This window comes from Zeus faber, assembly GCF_960531495.2.
Source record: "Zeus faber genome assembly, chromosome: 19".
In the NCBI taxonomy this organism is placed as follows: domain Eukaryota; kingdom Metazoa; phylum Chordata; class Actinopteri; order Zeiformes; family Zeidae; genus Zeus; species Zeus faber.
Genome location: NC_137206.1, coordinates 2,155,743 through 2,174,551, shown reverse-complemented (window position 1 = coordinate 2,174,551; position 18,809 = coordinate 2,155,743). Strand labels below are relative to the sequence as shown.

Sequence of the window (18,809 nt, the reverse complement as noted above, 5' to 3'; positions counted from 1 at the left end):
GGGGTGCCTCCCGGGGCCCCTGGGGGGGCTGCGGAGAGCGCCGTGGGGGGACCTCCGTCTGGTCGGCTGCGGTGGGGCGGGCCTTGTCCTTGTGCGGGGCGTGGGTGGGCTTGGGGGTCCCGCCGGCTCGGGCAACACGGGCGGAGTGCCGGTCTGTCGCCGTGGTCCGGGTTCTGTGCCGGGCGGCTGCGTCTTGTGCCTGCACCTGGGGGTTGGTTGTACATGTGCGCCCCTGGGGTGCGGGGCCTCCTCCTGCTCCCAGGGACTGGGTCATGCTCCTCGGGGCCGGGCGTGGGGGTTGCTCTGCGGCCCTCTGGCTTCTCTGGGGTCCCCGGGGGTCTTCTGTGGCCGCAGGGGAGAGTTTGGGGGCTTCGGGGCCCCTTCCGCTGCTTGGAGGCGCCGTCACATAATACCAACCTTCTACAGCAGAACCAATGGGGATAAGTCATGTACACTCATCGGTTGACATCTTATACACACACACACACACAGGCGGTCCCATCACACACACACCACCACACTTGCTTGGAGTCCACCCCAGCAGCCTCCTGGTTGCATCCCTCTCCTTTTCTCCCTCATTTGCTGCCATAACTATGACAGGAAGAGGCCACGGGACCAGTTATAGTTCCAGTTGTCCTGGAGCTGATTCATTGTTTTTTAATACATGTTGGCGTGCAGTGTTCATGTTTCTATGTAAATGTTTGTTTCTATGTTTATTTGTCTCACCCGTGGTGATTCTCCCTCTTGGAGTAGTGATCAGTTAAAACATGGTAAGATGGTTCTCCAAAGAGGGGGTTGGTGGTGGTTGTGTAATATAAAGCTGTGCTCTGCTCGTCACACAGCTCGTGACAGGACAGAGTTATTGCAGCAGTTGTTGATGATTAAAGAATGAATAAATAGTTTCATTGCAGGTTGACAAGTTCAACTCCACTGGCAACTAACTCTGTCCTAGATGCAATGGAACAAGTACTCTGTGTTGTATGTCCAACATGCTGACAGCACAGTAAAAAATATAAATATATTGATATGGTGATACCAGTCTAGATATCATCTGGGGTTTTGGTTATTGTAATATGGTGACATAGTAAAATGTGTCTTTAAGGGGTGTTACAATAAAGTAATGCAGTTTTCTTAACTTCTTGCACCGTTGCAGATGTTCTAATCAATACCTTATCACATCCACATCACTCACCACGGTCCCTCTCACATTTCCTGTGTGAATAGCGTATGAAAGCACAGATAGCCGTCCCCAAAATGTCATGAAGTTATGGACATTGAGGTTTTCGTCTGTTGGAGAAAAATATCGTCCTCGAGGACACCAAGTGGTTCAGTTGTAGAAAACCTTTCTAAACTGTTTCAATCAATTACCATAACTTCTGTTGATCAATTCAAGTAAAAACATGACCTTCGAGGTTCTCCGCGTGCTCGTTGATGGGTTGGAGCGTTAATCAGAGGACGTAACACGAATTTAGGAGTTGGTCATATTTATTGTCAGGCAGAATCAGAAAATGCAGCAGGCTCAGTTCGTGAGGATTGGAACGAGCCTCGATCCTTCTTCCCTGGATCCTTATATAGTCTAATGTACGCAAGTGGTCACCAAAGGACATATGGATCACAAAGAACGGAGTACGTGCAAAACAACATGAGCAACATGCACGCAATCAGAAAAGTACAGGAAACAACATGCGTGCGACTGGTCACAAAGAACCGTTTCCAACCAGAGGCGCCATATTATTTATAACAGGTCCAAAGTCACTTGTACGTCTCAGGTCCTGACATGTACAGCCCCCCAGGGGATTGTGCTCGGTTGGGTCCTGGCAGCTCCATCATCCACATCATGTTTGGTTACCTCCTGCTGCTCCTCCTCTCACCCTCACCCGCACAATATAAAGTACAGTCCTCTGACTTCCAGCTCCACCTTGATTTTGTTTTTCTCTGCAGCTCTGCTCTGCCTGGAGAGGGAAACCCGAAGCCTGTAAGTAAGGAGCCCACCACACCCAAAACTGAACCGAAAATCGGAATAGGATTGTATGGATGTATCTTTCTCAGTAGGACTTTATCTGTAGAAATAATGATAATACAGCTGCCGGCAGGAATATACGGGGTCCAAGTTCCCGTTAAACAAACCATCACTTCGTATCGACACCGGTTACAAATGATAGTTCCCATGGAACGTGTCAGCAGTTTGTGCGGTCGCTCATCTTTACATTGGCATCGCTACTAAAGCGAGTTACAATTTCCCGAGTTTCCTATAAACGCAGCATCGGCTCGGGTTGTCTGTGTACGTAAACACTATGTAGTCCACAAGGCGCAGGCTCGGACTTGTATAACTTGTGGTGATGAGGTCACAAAGCGTCCCGCTCCTGAAAATAATCAAATTGCACCAACGTTCTTCCACTTGTGGTAAGTTTTTTTTTTCACTCATTTCTGCTCCGAACGTAGATGGATATTGATCAAACTGGAACAAGACGTCTGAGCCATCTGGGTTCTCACGAGACCCCAACCGTGTCTGTGCGTTCTGTCGTGCTTAGATACTTTTAACTCGAAAAATGCCAATTACATTAATAATAATAAAAATCAGAGCAATAAGAATAGTATCATTATAATTATAATTATTATTATTATTATACTGTATGTGAGATTAACAGGTTTTCGGCTGCAGAATATTTCCGGTTACGAATGAAAATTGTGTCATAAAAAAGATGTCAGTGTTTAGTCTGTAAAATGTACACAAAGTCCCTTTTCCTTTACTTTGTCTTTCACTTCAGCACAATGAGCAGGAACTTCTTGTCCAGAAATGACGAACTCCGCAGGGGAGACTTTCTCCTTTCCAACAACAGGGAGTGAAAGGCCGTCTTCCAGGTCAGTAACCCAAGCCTGCGCACAGTGAAATGTGTGTGTGCTGTTGCTCTGGCCACTGGGTGTGGTCAGGGCGTGGTTGTATATATTATATATATATATATACTGTTATATATATATATATATATATATATATATATATATATACTGTTATATATTAGATATATATATATACTGTTATATATTAGATTTATATATATATGGTTATATATTAGATTTATATATATATACTGTTATATATATACTTATATCTATATTGTTATATATTATTATTTATATACAGTTATATATTATATTTATATATATATGTACAGCTATATATTTTTATTATTATATGTACTGTTATTTATCATATTTATATATATATACTGTTATATATTATTATTATATATACAGTGGGGCAAAAAAGTATTTAGTCAGCCACCAATTGTGCAAGTTCTCCCACTTAAAAAGATGAGAGAGGCCTGTAATTTTCATCATAGGTTCACTTCGACTATGAGAGACAGAATGGGGGGAAAGAATCCAGGAAATCACATTGTAGGATTTTTAATGAATTCATTGGTAAATTCTTTGGTAAAATAAGTATTTGGTCACCTACAAACAAGCAAGATTTCTGGCTTTCACAGACCTGTAACTTTTTCTTTAAGAGGCTCCTCTGTCCTCCACTCGTTACCTGTATTAATGGCACCTGTTTGAACTTGTTGTCAGTATAAAAGACACCTGTCCACAACCTCAAACAGTCACACTCCAAACTCCACTATGGCCAAGACCAAAGAGCTGTCAAAGGACACCAGAAACAAAACTGTAGACCTGCACCAGGCTGTGAAGACTGAATCTGCAATAGGTAAGCAGCTTGTTGTGAAGAAATCAACTATGGGAGCAATTATTAGAAAATGGAAGACATACAAGACCCCTGATAATCTCCCTCCATCTGGGGCTCCACGCAAGATCTCACCCCGTGGGGTCAAAATGATCACAAGAACAGTGAGAAAACATCCCAGAACCACACGGGGGGACCTAGTGAATGACCTGCAGAGAGCTGGGACCAAAGTAACAAAGGCTACCATCAGTAACACACTACGCCGCCAGGGACTCAAATCCTGCAGTGCCAGACGTGTCCCCCTGCTTAAGCCAGTACATGTCCAGGCCCGTCTGAAGTTTGCTAGAGAGCATTTGGATGATGCAGAAGAGGATTGGGAGAATGTCATATGGTCAGATGAAACCAGAAATAGAACCTTTTGGTAAAAACTCAACTTGTCGTGTTTGGAGGAGAAAGAAAGCTGAGTTGCATCCAAAGAACACCATACCTACTGTGAAGCATGGGGGTGGAAACATCACGCTTTGGGGCTGTTTTTCTGCAAAGGGACCAGGACGACTGATCCGTGTAAAGGAAAGAATGAATGGGGCCATGTATCGTGAGATTTTGAGTGAAAACCTCCTTCCATCAGCAAGGGCATTGAAGATGAAACGTGGCTGGGTCTTTCAGCACGACAATGATCCCAAACACACCGCACGGGCAACGAAGGAGTGGCTTCGTAAGAGCATTTCAAGGTCCTGGAGTGGCCTAGCCAGTCTCCAGATCTCAACCCCATAGAAAATCTTTGGAGGGAGTTGAAAGCCGTGTTGCCCAGCGACAGCCCCAAAACATCACTGCTCTAGAGGAGATCTGCATGGAGGAATGGGCCAAAATACCAGCAACAGTGTGTGAAAACCTTGTGAAGACTTACAGAAAACGTTTGACCTCTGTCATTGCAAACAAAGGGTATATAACAAAGTATTGAGATGAACTTTTGTTATTGACCAAATACTTATTTTCCACCATAATTTGCAAATAAATTCTTTAAAAATCAGACAATGTGATTTTCTGGATTTTTTTTTCTCATTTTGTCTCTCATAGTCGAAGTGAACCTATGATGAAAATTACAGGCCTCTCTCATCTTTTTAAGTGGGAGAACTTGCACAATTGGTGGCTGACTAAATACTTTTTTGCCCCACTGTATATTGTTATATATTATACTTATATATATATATACTGTTATATATTATATTTATATATATGGTTATATATTAGATTTACATATATATATATATATATATATATATACTGTTATATATTATTATAATATATATATACTGTTATATTTTATATATATATATATATATACTGTTATATATTATACTTATATATACTGTTATATATTCGATTTATATATATGGTTATATATTAGATTTATATATATATACTGTTATATATTATGCTTATATATATATCGTTATATATTATTTATATACAGTTATATATTAGATTTATATACTGTTATATATTATACTTATATATATAGTGTTATATATTATTATTTGTATACTGTTATTTATTTTATATATATATATATATATATATATATACTGTTATATATTATTATTATTTGTATACTGTTATTTATTTTATATATATATATATATAGTGTTATATATTATTATTAAATTAGGGATTATTAGGCAGCTAGTGAACAGCTAAGTGTTGAAGTTGATGTGTTGGCCGTGTACAGGCATCGGACTTTATTGTGGTAATTGCAGGAGGATGGCAACTTCGTGCTGTTCGGCTGGAAGCCGGTGTGGGAGAGTAACACGGCGACCAAGGACGGCGAGCGCTTGTGCATGCAGGCCGACTGCAACCTGGTGATGTACGGGAAGAGCGGCGACGCCTGTTGGAACAGCGGCACCGCTAAAGATGTGCCCAACATGTGCCGCTTCCAGCTGACGGACGACGGCAAGCTGCCGGTGCAGAGGGAGGGCAAGGACATCTGGCAGAAACCATGAAATGAAATGACGGAGGTCACCAATAAACACAACAAATAAACCTGATGTGTCACTGACAATAAAGTCATTCAAATGAAGTTGCCAGTCTCCAGGTGTGAGACGCTTGAACCCACGGAAGAAGCAGAGTACACGTCCCCTGGATGACCTGCGGGCAAATATACACACACAGTATATATACATTTAAATAGGAGTTAATAATTGACATATGTAACTGTCTATTCCTGTACTTCTATATTTGCTTGTATTCATTTCTCTACTTTGCTGCTTTTATCTGTAAAAACTAAAAACCATGAGTCAACATCGTGGCGGGAACCTTTCGAACCTCGATCACAAATCAAATCCTTTCCGGCTCCGGCGGAAGTGACGTCGTGATCACGTGGTCTCTCTCTCTGGCGCGCGCTGCGGGGCCGTCGTGGGGGCGCGTCACCGCGCGTCGCCGCCAGGGGGCGCGCCGCGCTCGCCCGACAAAACCTCTTCCCGGGATTGAAAACCTTAGCGCATTTACGGTAACCACGGCGCCCGCCGACGCCCGCGAACGATCCGTCTGCGGCGAACAACTGTGGAAAATGAGTCGGGAGTCTGGAGTCACACCCACCCCCCCGGAGGAGGAGCCGTCCGCGCCTTTCACCCGCGACTCGGGGACCTCAGCCGGACACAGACGTTCGCTTGGAGCGGCGAGCGAATGGATGTAAACAATAACTACACGACCAGACATGGAATTATAAACTCTATCTAGTGGTAAGCGACAGATACAAACAAAAAACAACAACAACAACAACAACAACATGGTTTCAGTCATAAAAATAATAAAAAACGGAAAAACAAGATCCCATACAATAACTTACGTCGTTCAACGAACCAGAAATATATGAAAGACATTAAATATCAGCAAATGACCTTGACATTCACGATGAATTAGTTACGATTATTAAATCAACTTTTCCTCGGTGCGCGAACGGTTCGTTCGAGACGACCCGCTCGTCGGCCGCGCCGCCGCTCGCGTCTTTACGGTACTGCAGCGCCGCAGGAGCTGCAGCGCCGACGCGACGCGCGTCAGACGTCAGACGCCTCCCGCACGTCAGACGTCAGACGCCTCCCGCACGTCAGACGTCAGACGCCTCCCGCACGTCAGACGTCAGACGCCTCCCGCACGCCACAGCACCGGAGGCGGCGCGCGTCGCTCCCGCCTCGACCGACGCACGATACAGCGGCGCGTCCGCTCCGCAGCGCGCACGCAGCGTCCGCGCCTCTCCTCCCGCTCGGATGGGGGCGGGCACGGGGGGCGGCTCTCCTCGGGTTTGAGGTTCCAGGACCATTCGGTTGTTTTGGGTTTGGTTTTTTTTTCCTCTGCAAGATGCGCTGATCGCAGCCCGGAGCCGAGACCCGGAGCCGAGACCCGGAGCCGAGACCCGGAGCCGAGACCCGGAGCCGAGACCCGGAGCCGAGACCCGGAGCCGAGACCCGGGACCGGGACCGCGGACGGTCCGCCCCGCAGCCGGGCTGCATCTGAACATCAAGGGATTCTAATAACACTCATAATAAAATGACCATGTCTGTCCCGGAGCGGAACTCTGGGTCCGAGGGGAAGGAGGAGGAGAGCGAGGATGAGAGTGAGATCCTGGAGGAGAGCCCCTGCGGCCGCTGGCAGAAGAGGAAGGAGCAGGTCGGTGCGGAGCTCGTGGATTTAACGTTTCACTCGTGTTTTTTTCTGGTGTGTGTGTGTGTGTGTGTGTGTGTGTGTGTGTGTGTGTGTGTGTGTGTGTGTGTGTGTGTGTGTGAGTGTGTGTGTTGGATTCCGCACGCAGCTGGTCCGGTTCTGGTTCTGGAAGCCCCCCGGTCCCCGTCCCGCACGGACCTATGTCAGACCCGTCTGTGCCAAGTGCGGTTCCCCGGCGCACGGGGTCTGACTCGGGGCGGGATGGCGCGTCGCTGCGCGCAGCCACACACGGAAAAGAGATGAAGTGATGCGGAGGGATGGATGAAAAGGTTCCGGGGCAGTTCGGGTCCAAACCACAACGAATAAATCGATGAAAATGAATGTGTGAACGCGTGCAGGGCGGGCGGGCACGGAAGACGGAACAGGCTGAATTAAGTCTGGATTCCAACAGATCTCTGGCTGCTCTCGGTGCGCATTGTGAATTGCCAGAGAAAGTGGCGCATGGGAACCCGAAAAACACCCCAGCAACCCCCCCCCACCACCCCCCATCCCCTCCCCTCCCCTCAAAAAAGGCCAGACAGCCCCGTGTGGCCCCGTGTGGCTCCGTGTGGCCCCGTGTGGCCCCGTGTGGCCCCGTGTGGCTCCGTGTGGCCCCGTGTGGCCCCGTGTGGCACCGTGTGGCCCAGTCTCCCTCCAAGATCCCTTCTGTTGTTTAGCTGCTCAACTGGTTTGGACTCAGCTGGACCCCACACAAAACAAACAGGTCGTTCTCATGTCGATATGGTGATTAGAGCTGCAACGACTCGTCGATTAATCGATTAGTTGCCAACTACTAAATTAGTCGCCGACCATTTTGATAATTGATTAATCGTTTTCAGTGGGGTTGTTTTTTTTGTTTGTTTTTTTTTTAGGAGGAAATTTCCAAATTCTCAGATTCCAGCCTCTTAAATGTGGATATGTTGTGGTTTCTTAAGTCCTGTACCACAGTAGACTGAACGTCTGTGAGTTGTGGACAAAACAAGACATTTGAGGAGGTCGCCTCGGGCTTTGGGAAGCGACGATCGACAACAACTACAACTAATCCATTCATCGGTAATGAAAGTGACCGTCGGTTGCAGCTCTCATCGTGATGGACGTGGTCCGGGCTTTGGGGGCTTCAAGGCAGCATTACAAGTAGAGTACTACAGTTTTCTGAATGCTCTGCGTGTTCTAATCACCGGCTCTACCGGCCTGGTCCCAATATCCAAATGATCGATATGGAGGTATTTGGAGGTATGTGGAGGTATGTGGAGGTATGTGGCGTAAATTATATTCGTATTGTGATCAGATGCAACATAAGAGTGGTGTTGTAAACTGCTGAGTGATGGAGCGATGGGGCTCCTCTCTGTAACTGCAGATAAGCCGGGGGGGTTATCTCTGCTTCGCACATGGACGACCGCCGCCGTCCAAACAAAAAACCCTAAAAACCCCGAACTAAAGACAAAAAAAAATACAATTTCCCTCCGCTGGGGATGGAACATTGAGTACGAGCGACTCTCTCCTTCGCCAACTCCTCTTGGATTTCTCTTTGAATCATTTGCTCATTATAATTTTATTATTTTAATTTTTCTTTTGAGTCTGTGCTGACTCAGTAGATTTGACTCGGATGGTTTATTACACACTTACCTTGTGCACACAATGGCTTTGCGTTGGTTTCCGTCTCCTTTCACGGTTTCTGTTTAACATTCGTTAGGTGTGGCGTTGAACATCGTGTTTTTAGGCTCCGCCTGATTTATCTCTACGATGCTTTTCCCCTCATCCCGGACGTTTCACACACACAAATTGGCGCCCCCTGTGGACAATGGCGATACTGCCCCCAGCGCTTCCCCCGGGAGCAACAGCTCGTATTGAAAAGTGACGGGCGTCGGCGCGTTTCGGGGTGTTTCCGAAACAAAATCGGTTTTAAGATTCACCATCCATACGCAGTTCTACGGCAAAATCCTCCTTCGGCGCGACAGCGATCCACGAACTCCAGCTTCTGGCGCATTTATTTCAGCCGATGGCGATCATTTTGTAAAATTGTCCGATTCCGCAATCCCGTGTCTCCTCCAAATTTAAGCCAATGTTAGAAATGTTGCAATGGGTAAAATCAGAATTGGCTGCGCTTTCATCAGTTGTGGTCGGTTAAATTAACTGTCTATGCACATGTTTACGTTTCAATGTTGAATGGCAATAGGAAGCTCATCTGCCGTCGGTACAGTAGGACGTGTATTATTAGGCCTGTACTGTGACAGTGGCATCAAATGAATGATGATAAACTGTATATTAAAGTGTCATCAGAATCAGATTCAGAATCACAATGACTTTATTCCTCCAGGTGCATTTACATGAACGAGGCATTTATCGCGGTAATTATTGGTGCGTGTCTACAAACGAGCAGCATTATAAAAAATATCTCAACAGTCAGAAAACATTAAACAGAATAAAAAGTTAAGAAAAAAACTTTGGGGCCAAATTGCCACAAATAACTGGAAAAAGCAGCCAAGAATAGTCAAATACATAAAACAAACCCAACATACAATGCAAACCTATGCACAGGAGAGGTTATTTGTATTGGTGTCAATTATGAAGATAAATCATTTGTTGTGTTTTCTCGGTTGTCAGGCATGTGACAGCCCCGGCAACGTAGCTTCCCTCTTCAAAACCTGAAAAAATATGAGCCTTTCAAAAATCAGGAAGAGGAATAACCTTAAAGAGGTGTGTGTGTGTGTGTGTGTGTGTGTGTGTGTGTGTGTGTGTGTGTGTGTGTGTGTGTGTGTGTGTGTGTGTGTGTGTGTGTGTGTGTGTGTGTGTCAGGCGGGCCGGGGCGTGCGCAGGACTGCTGAGCAAATAAGGCAGTGGGTGAGAGGTCAGCGCTCACACTCGCAGCTTCTTGTCACAAAACAAACAGCGAGCGGGGAGCAGCAGCACGGGCACATGGCCCTGTTGACTCGCAGCGAATGATACGAGCTGGGGAGGGGGGTCGTATCCTAGGCTTGGGCGACATCCAAAACTTCTGTCGGTCCCCGCCCGAATATCGCGATGAACGTTATTTTGTTCGACGGGGGGCGGGGGTGGGCGGCGGAGACGCGCTCCCCTCACGCACGGCTGCGCGTCGCGTTTTTCTTCCCCGGACAAAACACTTTATTTGTTTTATTTTGGGGGAGGGGCCAAAGGTTTGCGCCGGAAAGCGGATCCGGCTCACGTGACGGGCGGGCGGAACGGACCCTCCCGTTCCTTCCGGGCGCTTTGCGACGACAGGACGAAACAGGCGGAAGCTTCCAAAATGCACAGGGATGATACCTCAGCGGGGAAAACAAAATCAATATCGTGGGTGTGGTGGCACGTGGGGCGATATTTGATATGATCGAATACTGGCCGCGGTCTAGTGTGTTCTGATGTTACGGAACAGTGTTGCCCAAGAGCTCAGCGGGTTCACACATACACACACACACACACACACACACACACACACACACACACACACACACACACACACACACACACACACACACACACACACACATACACACACACACACATACATACACACACGTACACACACACATACATACACACACGTACACATACACACACACACACGTACACACACACACACGTACACACACACACACACACACAGGGTTGATTTCAGCAGTGTGCTTGGGACGCACCAGGTCCTGCGCCGCTCCCAGTGTTTTGACTCCCAGGAGCCACCAGACGAGGAGTTTATTCTCATTTACTGTCGTTGGAGAGTTCACGAAATCAGTGGAGGAGTCGAAAACCGGGTCGCTCTTCTTCAGTATGTCTGATATGGGGATCGATATCTGATTTTCTTTGCCGGGGACCTTCTCAGATACTGGTGCTGGGGCGGAGCGATGTGGCCAAAATATCGTCATATCTCCAGAACCATGTATCGTGTCACATATATCACGATGTACATGTTTTATGTATATTCAATTAGTAAGTATGTTCATATTTTATTCAACACATGATGAAGCCTATCTGTGAGGCGGCGCAGCGCGGGACCCGGCTTGTCGGGCTTTCAAATCCACGGAAGCGGGAAAACAGGCGGAAAAAAAATGAGCTATTTTGAAAAAAATCTTCAATTATTGAGGATGTAAACTTTCGTTCGCCGAACAGCGATGGGCAAACATGTTAGAAGCGCTCCGGGAAAAGCTGCTGATGAGGTGAAACAACATGTCCGCCCGCCCCTTTTTTATGGGGGTACGGTGCACGTGGTCATATCGCGCGGCTCCCGCCCGTTGTCCGGGATCATCTTGCGATTCGGCAAATACTTCTACGGATCGTTGAACTGTCCGCCCTGGAGGTTTTTCTGGAGCTTTCTCTTCGTGTCGCTTGGAGCTCTGCTCGGCTTGAAGGACGGCGATGGCCCTGGGAACCGGGTGGGGCAGCGGGCGGGGCATCGGGCGGGGCAGCGGGCGGGGCAGCGGGCGGGGCAGCGGGCGGGGCGGGGCAGCCGGCCGGGCAGCGGGGCGTCTGGTACGTCAGCCCCGCGAAGCACCGGACCGGCGGGGCTTTGGTCCCTATTTGTAACCTTTTGAGCTTTGTAGGCGGGAGGGGGAGGCACGGGAGGCGCGGCCGCTGCTCGCCCGGCAGTGACTCACAGGGGTGAGAGGGTGAATATGTGGAGTGCTACGTGACGGTCGGAAGGCCCGGCGGCGGTAGCGGCGGTGGTGGCGGCGTTTCCCAATTCACCACGCGCGTCACTCCTCACACCGTCTGAGCACTGACACATTCCTGCAGCCTCAGTCACTCCACTGTTTCTTTTGACGCCATGTCAGGTCATCCAATCTGCACATTCCTTCTCAGAGGCAGATATAGAGCAGGAGGCGCTTTGCTTCTGTTAAAGTGGTAAACAAGTCAAATCGTTTGTGTCGGGTGGATTTCACTGCAACCCCCAGAATTCCATTCGAAACGGCAATTTTTATTTTATTTTTTTCAACATCCGGGTTTACTACCCTCGCCTCCGCAGGACGTCACTGATGAGCACATGCATGATGCAAATATTCTATTAAGTATATAAAGTTTATTAAGTGCGAGCAAAATAAAGTTTCAAATGTGGGATTCTTCAACAAAGTAATCGTATGGATTTCTGCTTTAATGGATATTTTAAAACATATCCCACATGCCCAATTTAAATGTAGCAGTATGAAATGATTTATTATCCTTATATCTGTAAATATACTAAACTTTGCACTATATCGATAGACATGGTGACACATATTCTTTAGAAAATCTCTAGTTAAAGAATGGGACTGTCGGTTTCCTGCCTGATTTTCATCTTTTTCTTCCGTGTTTGAACCAGTGGCTTCATTTCAGCACGAGGGACGATAACACATCTCATCCATCCCCATGTTTGAACGCGGAGGACCCCCCACGTAGACCCTCACCCCGCCCAGGGGCCCTCCACGCTGCGTGGTTAGCCTGCAGAGCAGCCTCCGTCGCGACCGATACCGCCGAGAAAAACACTGTTTTTTAAAGTCACGACGTTGGCATCTCCGTGGACGAGCTCCCAGAATCCAAAACGTATGAACAAAGGCGGTGGCGGCGCCGCCCGTTGGATTTCTGTTCTGCAACAGAGCCTCCGTGGCGGCGAGCGTGTCGGGAGCAGGCCGCTCTAATGAGCCGCACTCCGGCGACGCAGGCGGCGACACGTGCCGGCGTCTCCCCGGAGGTGGAGGGAGCCGTGGGCTCGGCTCCGCCCGCCGCAACCAAAGCCTTCACCGGCGCTCCACCCGTCCCCGTGTACTCTGTCGCCCGACGGCGGGAACCATTAGTGTGGCGGAGTCCATTAATCCCTGATTGTTTTTCCCAGCGTGCCGGTGGGAAAGCTTGAATTAGATTTAACTACAGTTTGTCAGCGTTCCTGCGGGGAATTCAAAGGCGTTAATCAGCCGTTTTTAGCAAGTTGCCTGGTGCTTTAAAGGCAGAATGAAGCTGCTGTGACAGACATGGTCTCACACAAAATGGCAAAAGGTTAATGACGGATATGTGAGAATGGTGACTTACATTTTGAATTAGAAAGTGGAGTTTATTCAAGTCGTCGCCGGGGTTTTAATGTAGGTGAAGCCTTGCAAAGAGGAACGCAGATAAAATATCATTGTGAATAATAATAATAATAATAATAATAATAATAGAATAAAGACAAAACAAATAGAGCAGTAATAATGCAGCATAATGACATTTGAAAAAACAACATGACTCTAAGCTGCTGCTGGGCCAACGAGGACGGACTGGTAATGGATACGTAATGAGCCTTTAATCAGGCCTGAACCTCTAATGGTTGAAGTGTGTGATGAAATATTAATTGCGTTTCAGTTCAGACGGCGACGCCGCCTTCTCCGAGGGAAGTGATCCACGTTGGATCACGTCTCTGAATCCCAAGAAACAACTTGATTTCTCACTGCGAGGAATGATATTCCTGCCATTTTCCTACTTTGTTTTTTTTGAAAGCACCGTGGAGCCGTCGCTTCCATCCTCATGGCTGAGGCAGCAGAGATGAGGGTGAGGAGGAGGATGAAGAGGAGGATGAGGGTGAGGAGGAGGAGGAGGAGGAGGACGAGGGTGAGGAGGGTGAAAAGGAGGAGGTGGGTGAGGAGGAGGAGGAGGAGGAGGGTGAGGAGGAGGAGGAGGGTGAGGAGGAGGGTGAGGAGGAGGAGGAGGAGGGGGAGGGTGAGAAGGAGGAGGAGGAGGGTGAGAAGGAGGAGGAGGGTGAGAAGGAGGAGGAGGAGGAGGAGCTGGCACTGTGTTTTTTTTCTTCATGACGCCTTTTAATGGCATCACTGTAAACGTTGTGTTGACACGATGAGCTCAACAATCAAATCAAATCTCAAGTCTGAGTCCAAACCTGTTCATTCATCATCAGTTCCCAACAGAGTAAAGTAAGAGGCGGAGGTAGAGTTAGAGTAAGAGGTAGAGTAGAGGTAGAGTAAGGTAGAGGTGGTGGTAGGGGTTGAGTTAGAGCAGAGGTAGAGTAGAGGTATAGTATAGTAGAGGTATAGTATAGTAGAGGTATAGTATAGTAGAGGTATAGTAGAGGTATAGTAGAGGTGGAGTAGAGTGTCTTTTTGGTTCACTCCAGTACAGCCTCCGTAACTCGTACTTGAACATCCTCCTCCGTCTCCTCTTCTCTGCCGCTGCTTGTTTTCCAGGTTTGTCCAGATCCCTGCTTCAAATCACTAAAATAGACTCCCAGCGCCACAGACAACTGGCGGGTGGAACGGAGGCCGTGAATCATAACCTGCCTCCACCGGCGCGCTCCACCTTCTGGTGTCCGATGACATGTTTTACCACCGTTTCTTTCTCCAAAGGCCGCCGCCTCCGGCCGGGTCCCACCGCCGCGTCCCACGGCCGCCATGACGCCGAGGCCCCTCCCCCCCCCCCCCCCCCCCGGGCTTTGCTTATTGCTCATGCTTCAGGTATCTGGAGGTGCATGGTTCCAATTACGGGGGGGAATTTGGGGGCGTTTGACCCCGCCCTACTTAAGACTTGGAACCCCCCCCAAACTAGGTAAAAACAACAGGTTGGGGCGGAAACGTTTATACGTCCTTCTTAACTGTCATCGTGAACATAGCAGTATATTTCCCGCCGTTCTGCCTGGAAGAATGTTGTAGTAGGTTTTCAGACACCCCTGAGGTGGACCGTACCATTACGCTGAGCACCGTCCTCCACAGCTCAGGTCACAGTCGTTTTTATTCCAAACAAAGCCAATAAAAACACACACAATGAGTGTGTTTTTATTGTAGGTGTATTTATTTTCCTCTGTTTTCTAATTCAACGACTTGTTATTAGTATCGTATGGTAGCTACTATAACTCTGTGGAAGTGCAGCTACAGCGGATTACGTTGAGCAGGGTGCACCTCCTCCACCCGGGCACGTGGGTTCCAGCCAGTGGTAAAACTGTTTACACCAAACAACTGTCTGTCCTGGCGCAGCCTGTAAGTGCCTCGTCGCTGACTGTGCATTTTAACACACAGCTGTTGAGAACGGGGCGAGGTTTTGGGAGCGTCTGCAAGGTGTGTCTTATCTAGGGGGGGTGAGACAGAGAGAGAGAGAGAGAGAGAGAGAGAGAGAGAGAGAGAGAGAGAGAGAGAGACAAGAACCAACCCAACAGCAAGATAATCCGTGCGATGGCGCTTCACACAAACCCCCACGTCCGAGAAGTGGAATCGCCGGGCGGCAGCTCAGTTACAAAAAGAAGGAGAAGGCTGATATGGTAGGGATGACATTTAGTTTGGAGTGCAGTTGATTTCAATTAAAAAAAATGTATTAAACAAAAATAGCATCGTTTGAGATGAAATCAGATTTTCAAATTTTCACATTTTTTCAGGGGGAAATCAATAAAACAGTAAACTTCAGTATCAACAATTGGTAGTTTAAAAGCCGGCGATCAAAAAAACAAAACAAAACAAAAAACTCAGTAAGGCCACTAAATAAAGGCTTTTTTTTTTTTTTTTTTTATGATACCCTGGTGATCATTTTGAGAATCGCTTCTCGTGATATAATTTTTTTTTTTTTTCCCTCTAATCCCAAAAAGATGCCGTTGTCAATCCCTTCGCTTAAACACAGATCGTGTTTAGTATAATTAAAGGGGCTCGGCGGCCCGTGAGTAGCTTCTGGACGGGCCGGATCTGGGCCGCGGGCCGCCAGTTGCAGCCCCCTCGACGGGCTAATAGTGTGCGCCGGGTGCGTCGTCTGGATCCCGTTGCTACGAAACACCGGGATGCGGCTCCGTCTCGGAAACACCACCTCCTCCTCCATCTCCTCCTCCTCTTCCTCCGCCTCCTCCTCCTCCTCCTCCTCCTCCTCTGACTCTTGATTCCATGTTCACGTTTTGTGTTCACATGCCAGTCGTAAAGCTGTGATGCTGGAATCTAAATGAAATCTATGAACTTTAAATAATCTATTTTTACTGATCATCTTTTCTTTGGGTCGTCGTCTAAAAGTACCAAACTGCTCCTTCACTTGACAGGAAGCCAGTGACGTGTTTTGGGCAAAACCGCTGCTTGTTTTATTTCGTTAAGCTCTTGCATCCACAAAACAGAAATGTCACTTAAAGTGCAAAATTTTGCAAAATTTGAGCGTTTGCAACACAAATAAAGTATATTTATTTGTTTTAAATGCAAAAGCTTTGAGCGTTAAAAAAATTGAACATTTAAAAAAAATTTGAGCATTTCAAATTTGAGCATTTCCTGCACAATCGGTGCCATCTCCAGTTTGTTTTTCGATGACTTGGCTCCATCACTGCTTCTCATTTTCTATAATGTTTTGGTCTGGAGTAAGACCTGGAAAAACCAAACCAAATCAATTCCCAGCACTTAGTCTGAACACTGTGAAAAGGGAAGACTCGTCCAACCGGCACGTCTCAGCCGCCACCGTACCGGACGTGGAGCCCTGTGCCTATTCCCTCTGGACCGTACAACTGTAGTAACGGTGCTAACGCTCTGCTCCGTATCACTCCTGGAGATGCGTCTCCGCGGAGCGGAGCCGATGGAGCCGATGGAGCCGATGGAGGGGATGGAGCTGATGGAGCCGGTTGAGCCGTGCGGGTTGTGAAACATGAGCAGCCTCGCTCCGGAGTTGGCCCCGTCAGCATTTTCCGCTCCACCTGCGTGAAATGGCAGCGGCAGACGGATCTGGTGTGAGATGGTGTTTTCGCAGGCATGGCCGCCGTGTCCCGGGGGCCCCGTGTCCCGGGGCCCTGTGTCGAGCTGTCGGAGCGTTTCAAATCACACGTCACCTGTTTCCCCAGAGATGGGTTTGAGTTCGGGGGAAGCCTTCTACAAAGGTCACATTCCCAGAGTCCCGGCCTGTGGGAATGGAGTCAGTTTCCATGTGTTTTGTACGGGCGCCGGCTCCGTTCCGTTTATTTCCGTGGGCGTTGGATTCAATCGGCCGTGTTTCCAATTCCGTTCGAAACCTCAACGTCAAACCTTGTTTGCTTTTTCGACAGCCCGGGTTTTCCCTCGTCCTCGCTCTGCAACGTCACCTTGTTGTTCCCCTTCTTCCGATGGATTGATCTGCTTCTTCCCTGTGGTCACTTGAGGTGGTTGGGGATATAAATGTTTGTTTTTTTTGGTGGATGTCCATCTATAGCGACGGTTTCCTGACCGCGCTGCTTCAGCAAACTCGCCGTGACTCCCTTCGACTCCGTCTCAGCAGCTCCTCGTTTCGAGACGGAGCTGCTGGGGTCATCCCTCCGTCCGTATTGATCCGATAGTGTCGTACATGTTCTGTAGAGCTCATCCTGTATACTCTGTCATATGGAGGATGTGGCTGATTTCTAATGGGAAACGCTTTCAATTCAAGGTCTGTGTGAGATTTGTTGATCAGGTGATTTATTTATTGACAGGTGGATCAACCGGTTCTCGGTCTGTGGAGTCGGGAGCTTTGTTCCGTCCGCAACACGGGGACTCGAGTAAGGTGGCGACGTTGGGACCTCAAGTCCCCCCCCCCCCCCCCCCCCCAAAACTTTTAACCATTGGCTCTGAGTCATTTCAGTTGGGCAACTCTCCGGAGGCGTGGACGGTGTTTGAAGCCGATGAACTTTTGCTTATTCTATGACAACGGCGCCTTCAATGCATCAGGACGATGTCAACGTTGTGATATGAGATAAAGTTAAATGTCGTCTTCAAGGAGAGCTGCGTCCTCCAGACTCCTCCAGCTCCCGATCGACGCCTGTTCTGACCGTCTCTCCAATATTTCCTGCGCGTGAATCACCTGTGAAAGCAGCAAGAGTCGTCCTCAAAATAGAGACAAATCACCGGCAGAACAAACATCGTGATCTTCTTTCTTACATTTTTGGACTCCAACCAAATATTGTCCCCGCCGCGCTGAAGCTCCAGTGCGGCGCTCTGCACGAACGCGGCGCACTGGACGACGCACGCACGCTGGTGTCTAATCTCTGCGTCGGCCTGATCGGACTCAACTGGGCTCAGTTGTTTAATGTGTTCGTGAGAGTCCTGGCGGGCGGTCGCTCCGAAGGTTACTCCCGGGCGTTGTGGCGCTCGGCGCGTGTGGTCCAGGCCGATCCCAGCTGAGGGAAGCGTATGGCGTAACACCTCGGCTTTCCAGGAAACACACACACACACACACACAGACACACACACACACACACACACACACACACACACACACACAGGTTTACATGGAGGTAAGAAGTTGTTTGTAATTGCAAAAAAAACGCCCTGTGTGAACCAACACATTATACTGTTGGTTGCACTTCTTCTTTTCTTGTGTTATCATGCAGTGATAAAGTACCTTCCTAATTTAGGATCTGAAGAAGGACGACACACTTTTTTCCGCATCGTTTTTTTTTTTTCAGTTCTATTCCAAGCTTTCAGATTATTGGAATGAGTTGGAATCGCCGTAGTTCAGAGTTTGGGTAAGGATCTGAATTCCAATGCCATTTAAAGACCACTCCCTGTGGAGA

At 48.1% G+C, this 18,809-nt stretch overlaps 2 protein-coding genes across 2 annotated transcripts in view; both read left to right on the top strand.

Moving 5' to 3' along the window:
• Positions 1-2,078: 2,078 nt before the first annotated feature.
• Positions 2,079-5,724, top strand: LOC307244877 (B-type lectin plumieribetin-like). Its single transcript, XM_080020244.1, is given in 4 exon segments — positions 2,079-2,403; positions 2,769-2,844; positions 2,848-2,862; positions 5,437-5,724. Coding segments are annotated over 3 exon segments (330 nt in total). The 5' UTR covers positions 2,079-2,403; positions 2,769-2,772; the 3' UTR covers positions 5,680-5,724.
• Positions 5,725-6,887: 1,163 nt separating this feature from the next.
• The window catches only part of nrbp2b (nuclear receptor binding protein 2b), a 36,948-nt gene continuing 25,026 nt past the window's right edge, over positions 6,888-18,809 (top strand). Inside the window, exon 1 of the mRNA XM_080020643.1 lies at positions 6,888-7,342. Within this exon, the coding sequence (XP_079876769.1) occupies positions 7,223-7,342 (120 nt within the window). The 5' untranslated portion in view covers positions 6,888-7,222. The remainder of the gene's footprint in view (positions 7,343-18,809) is intronic.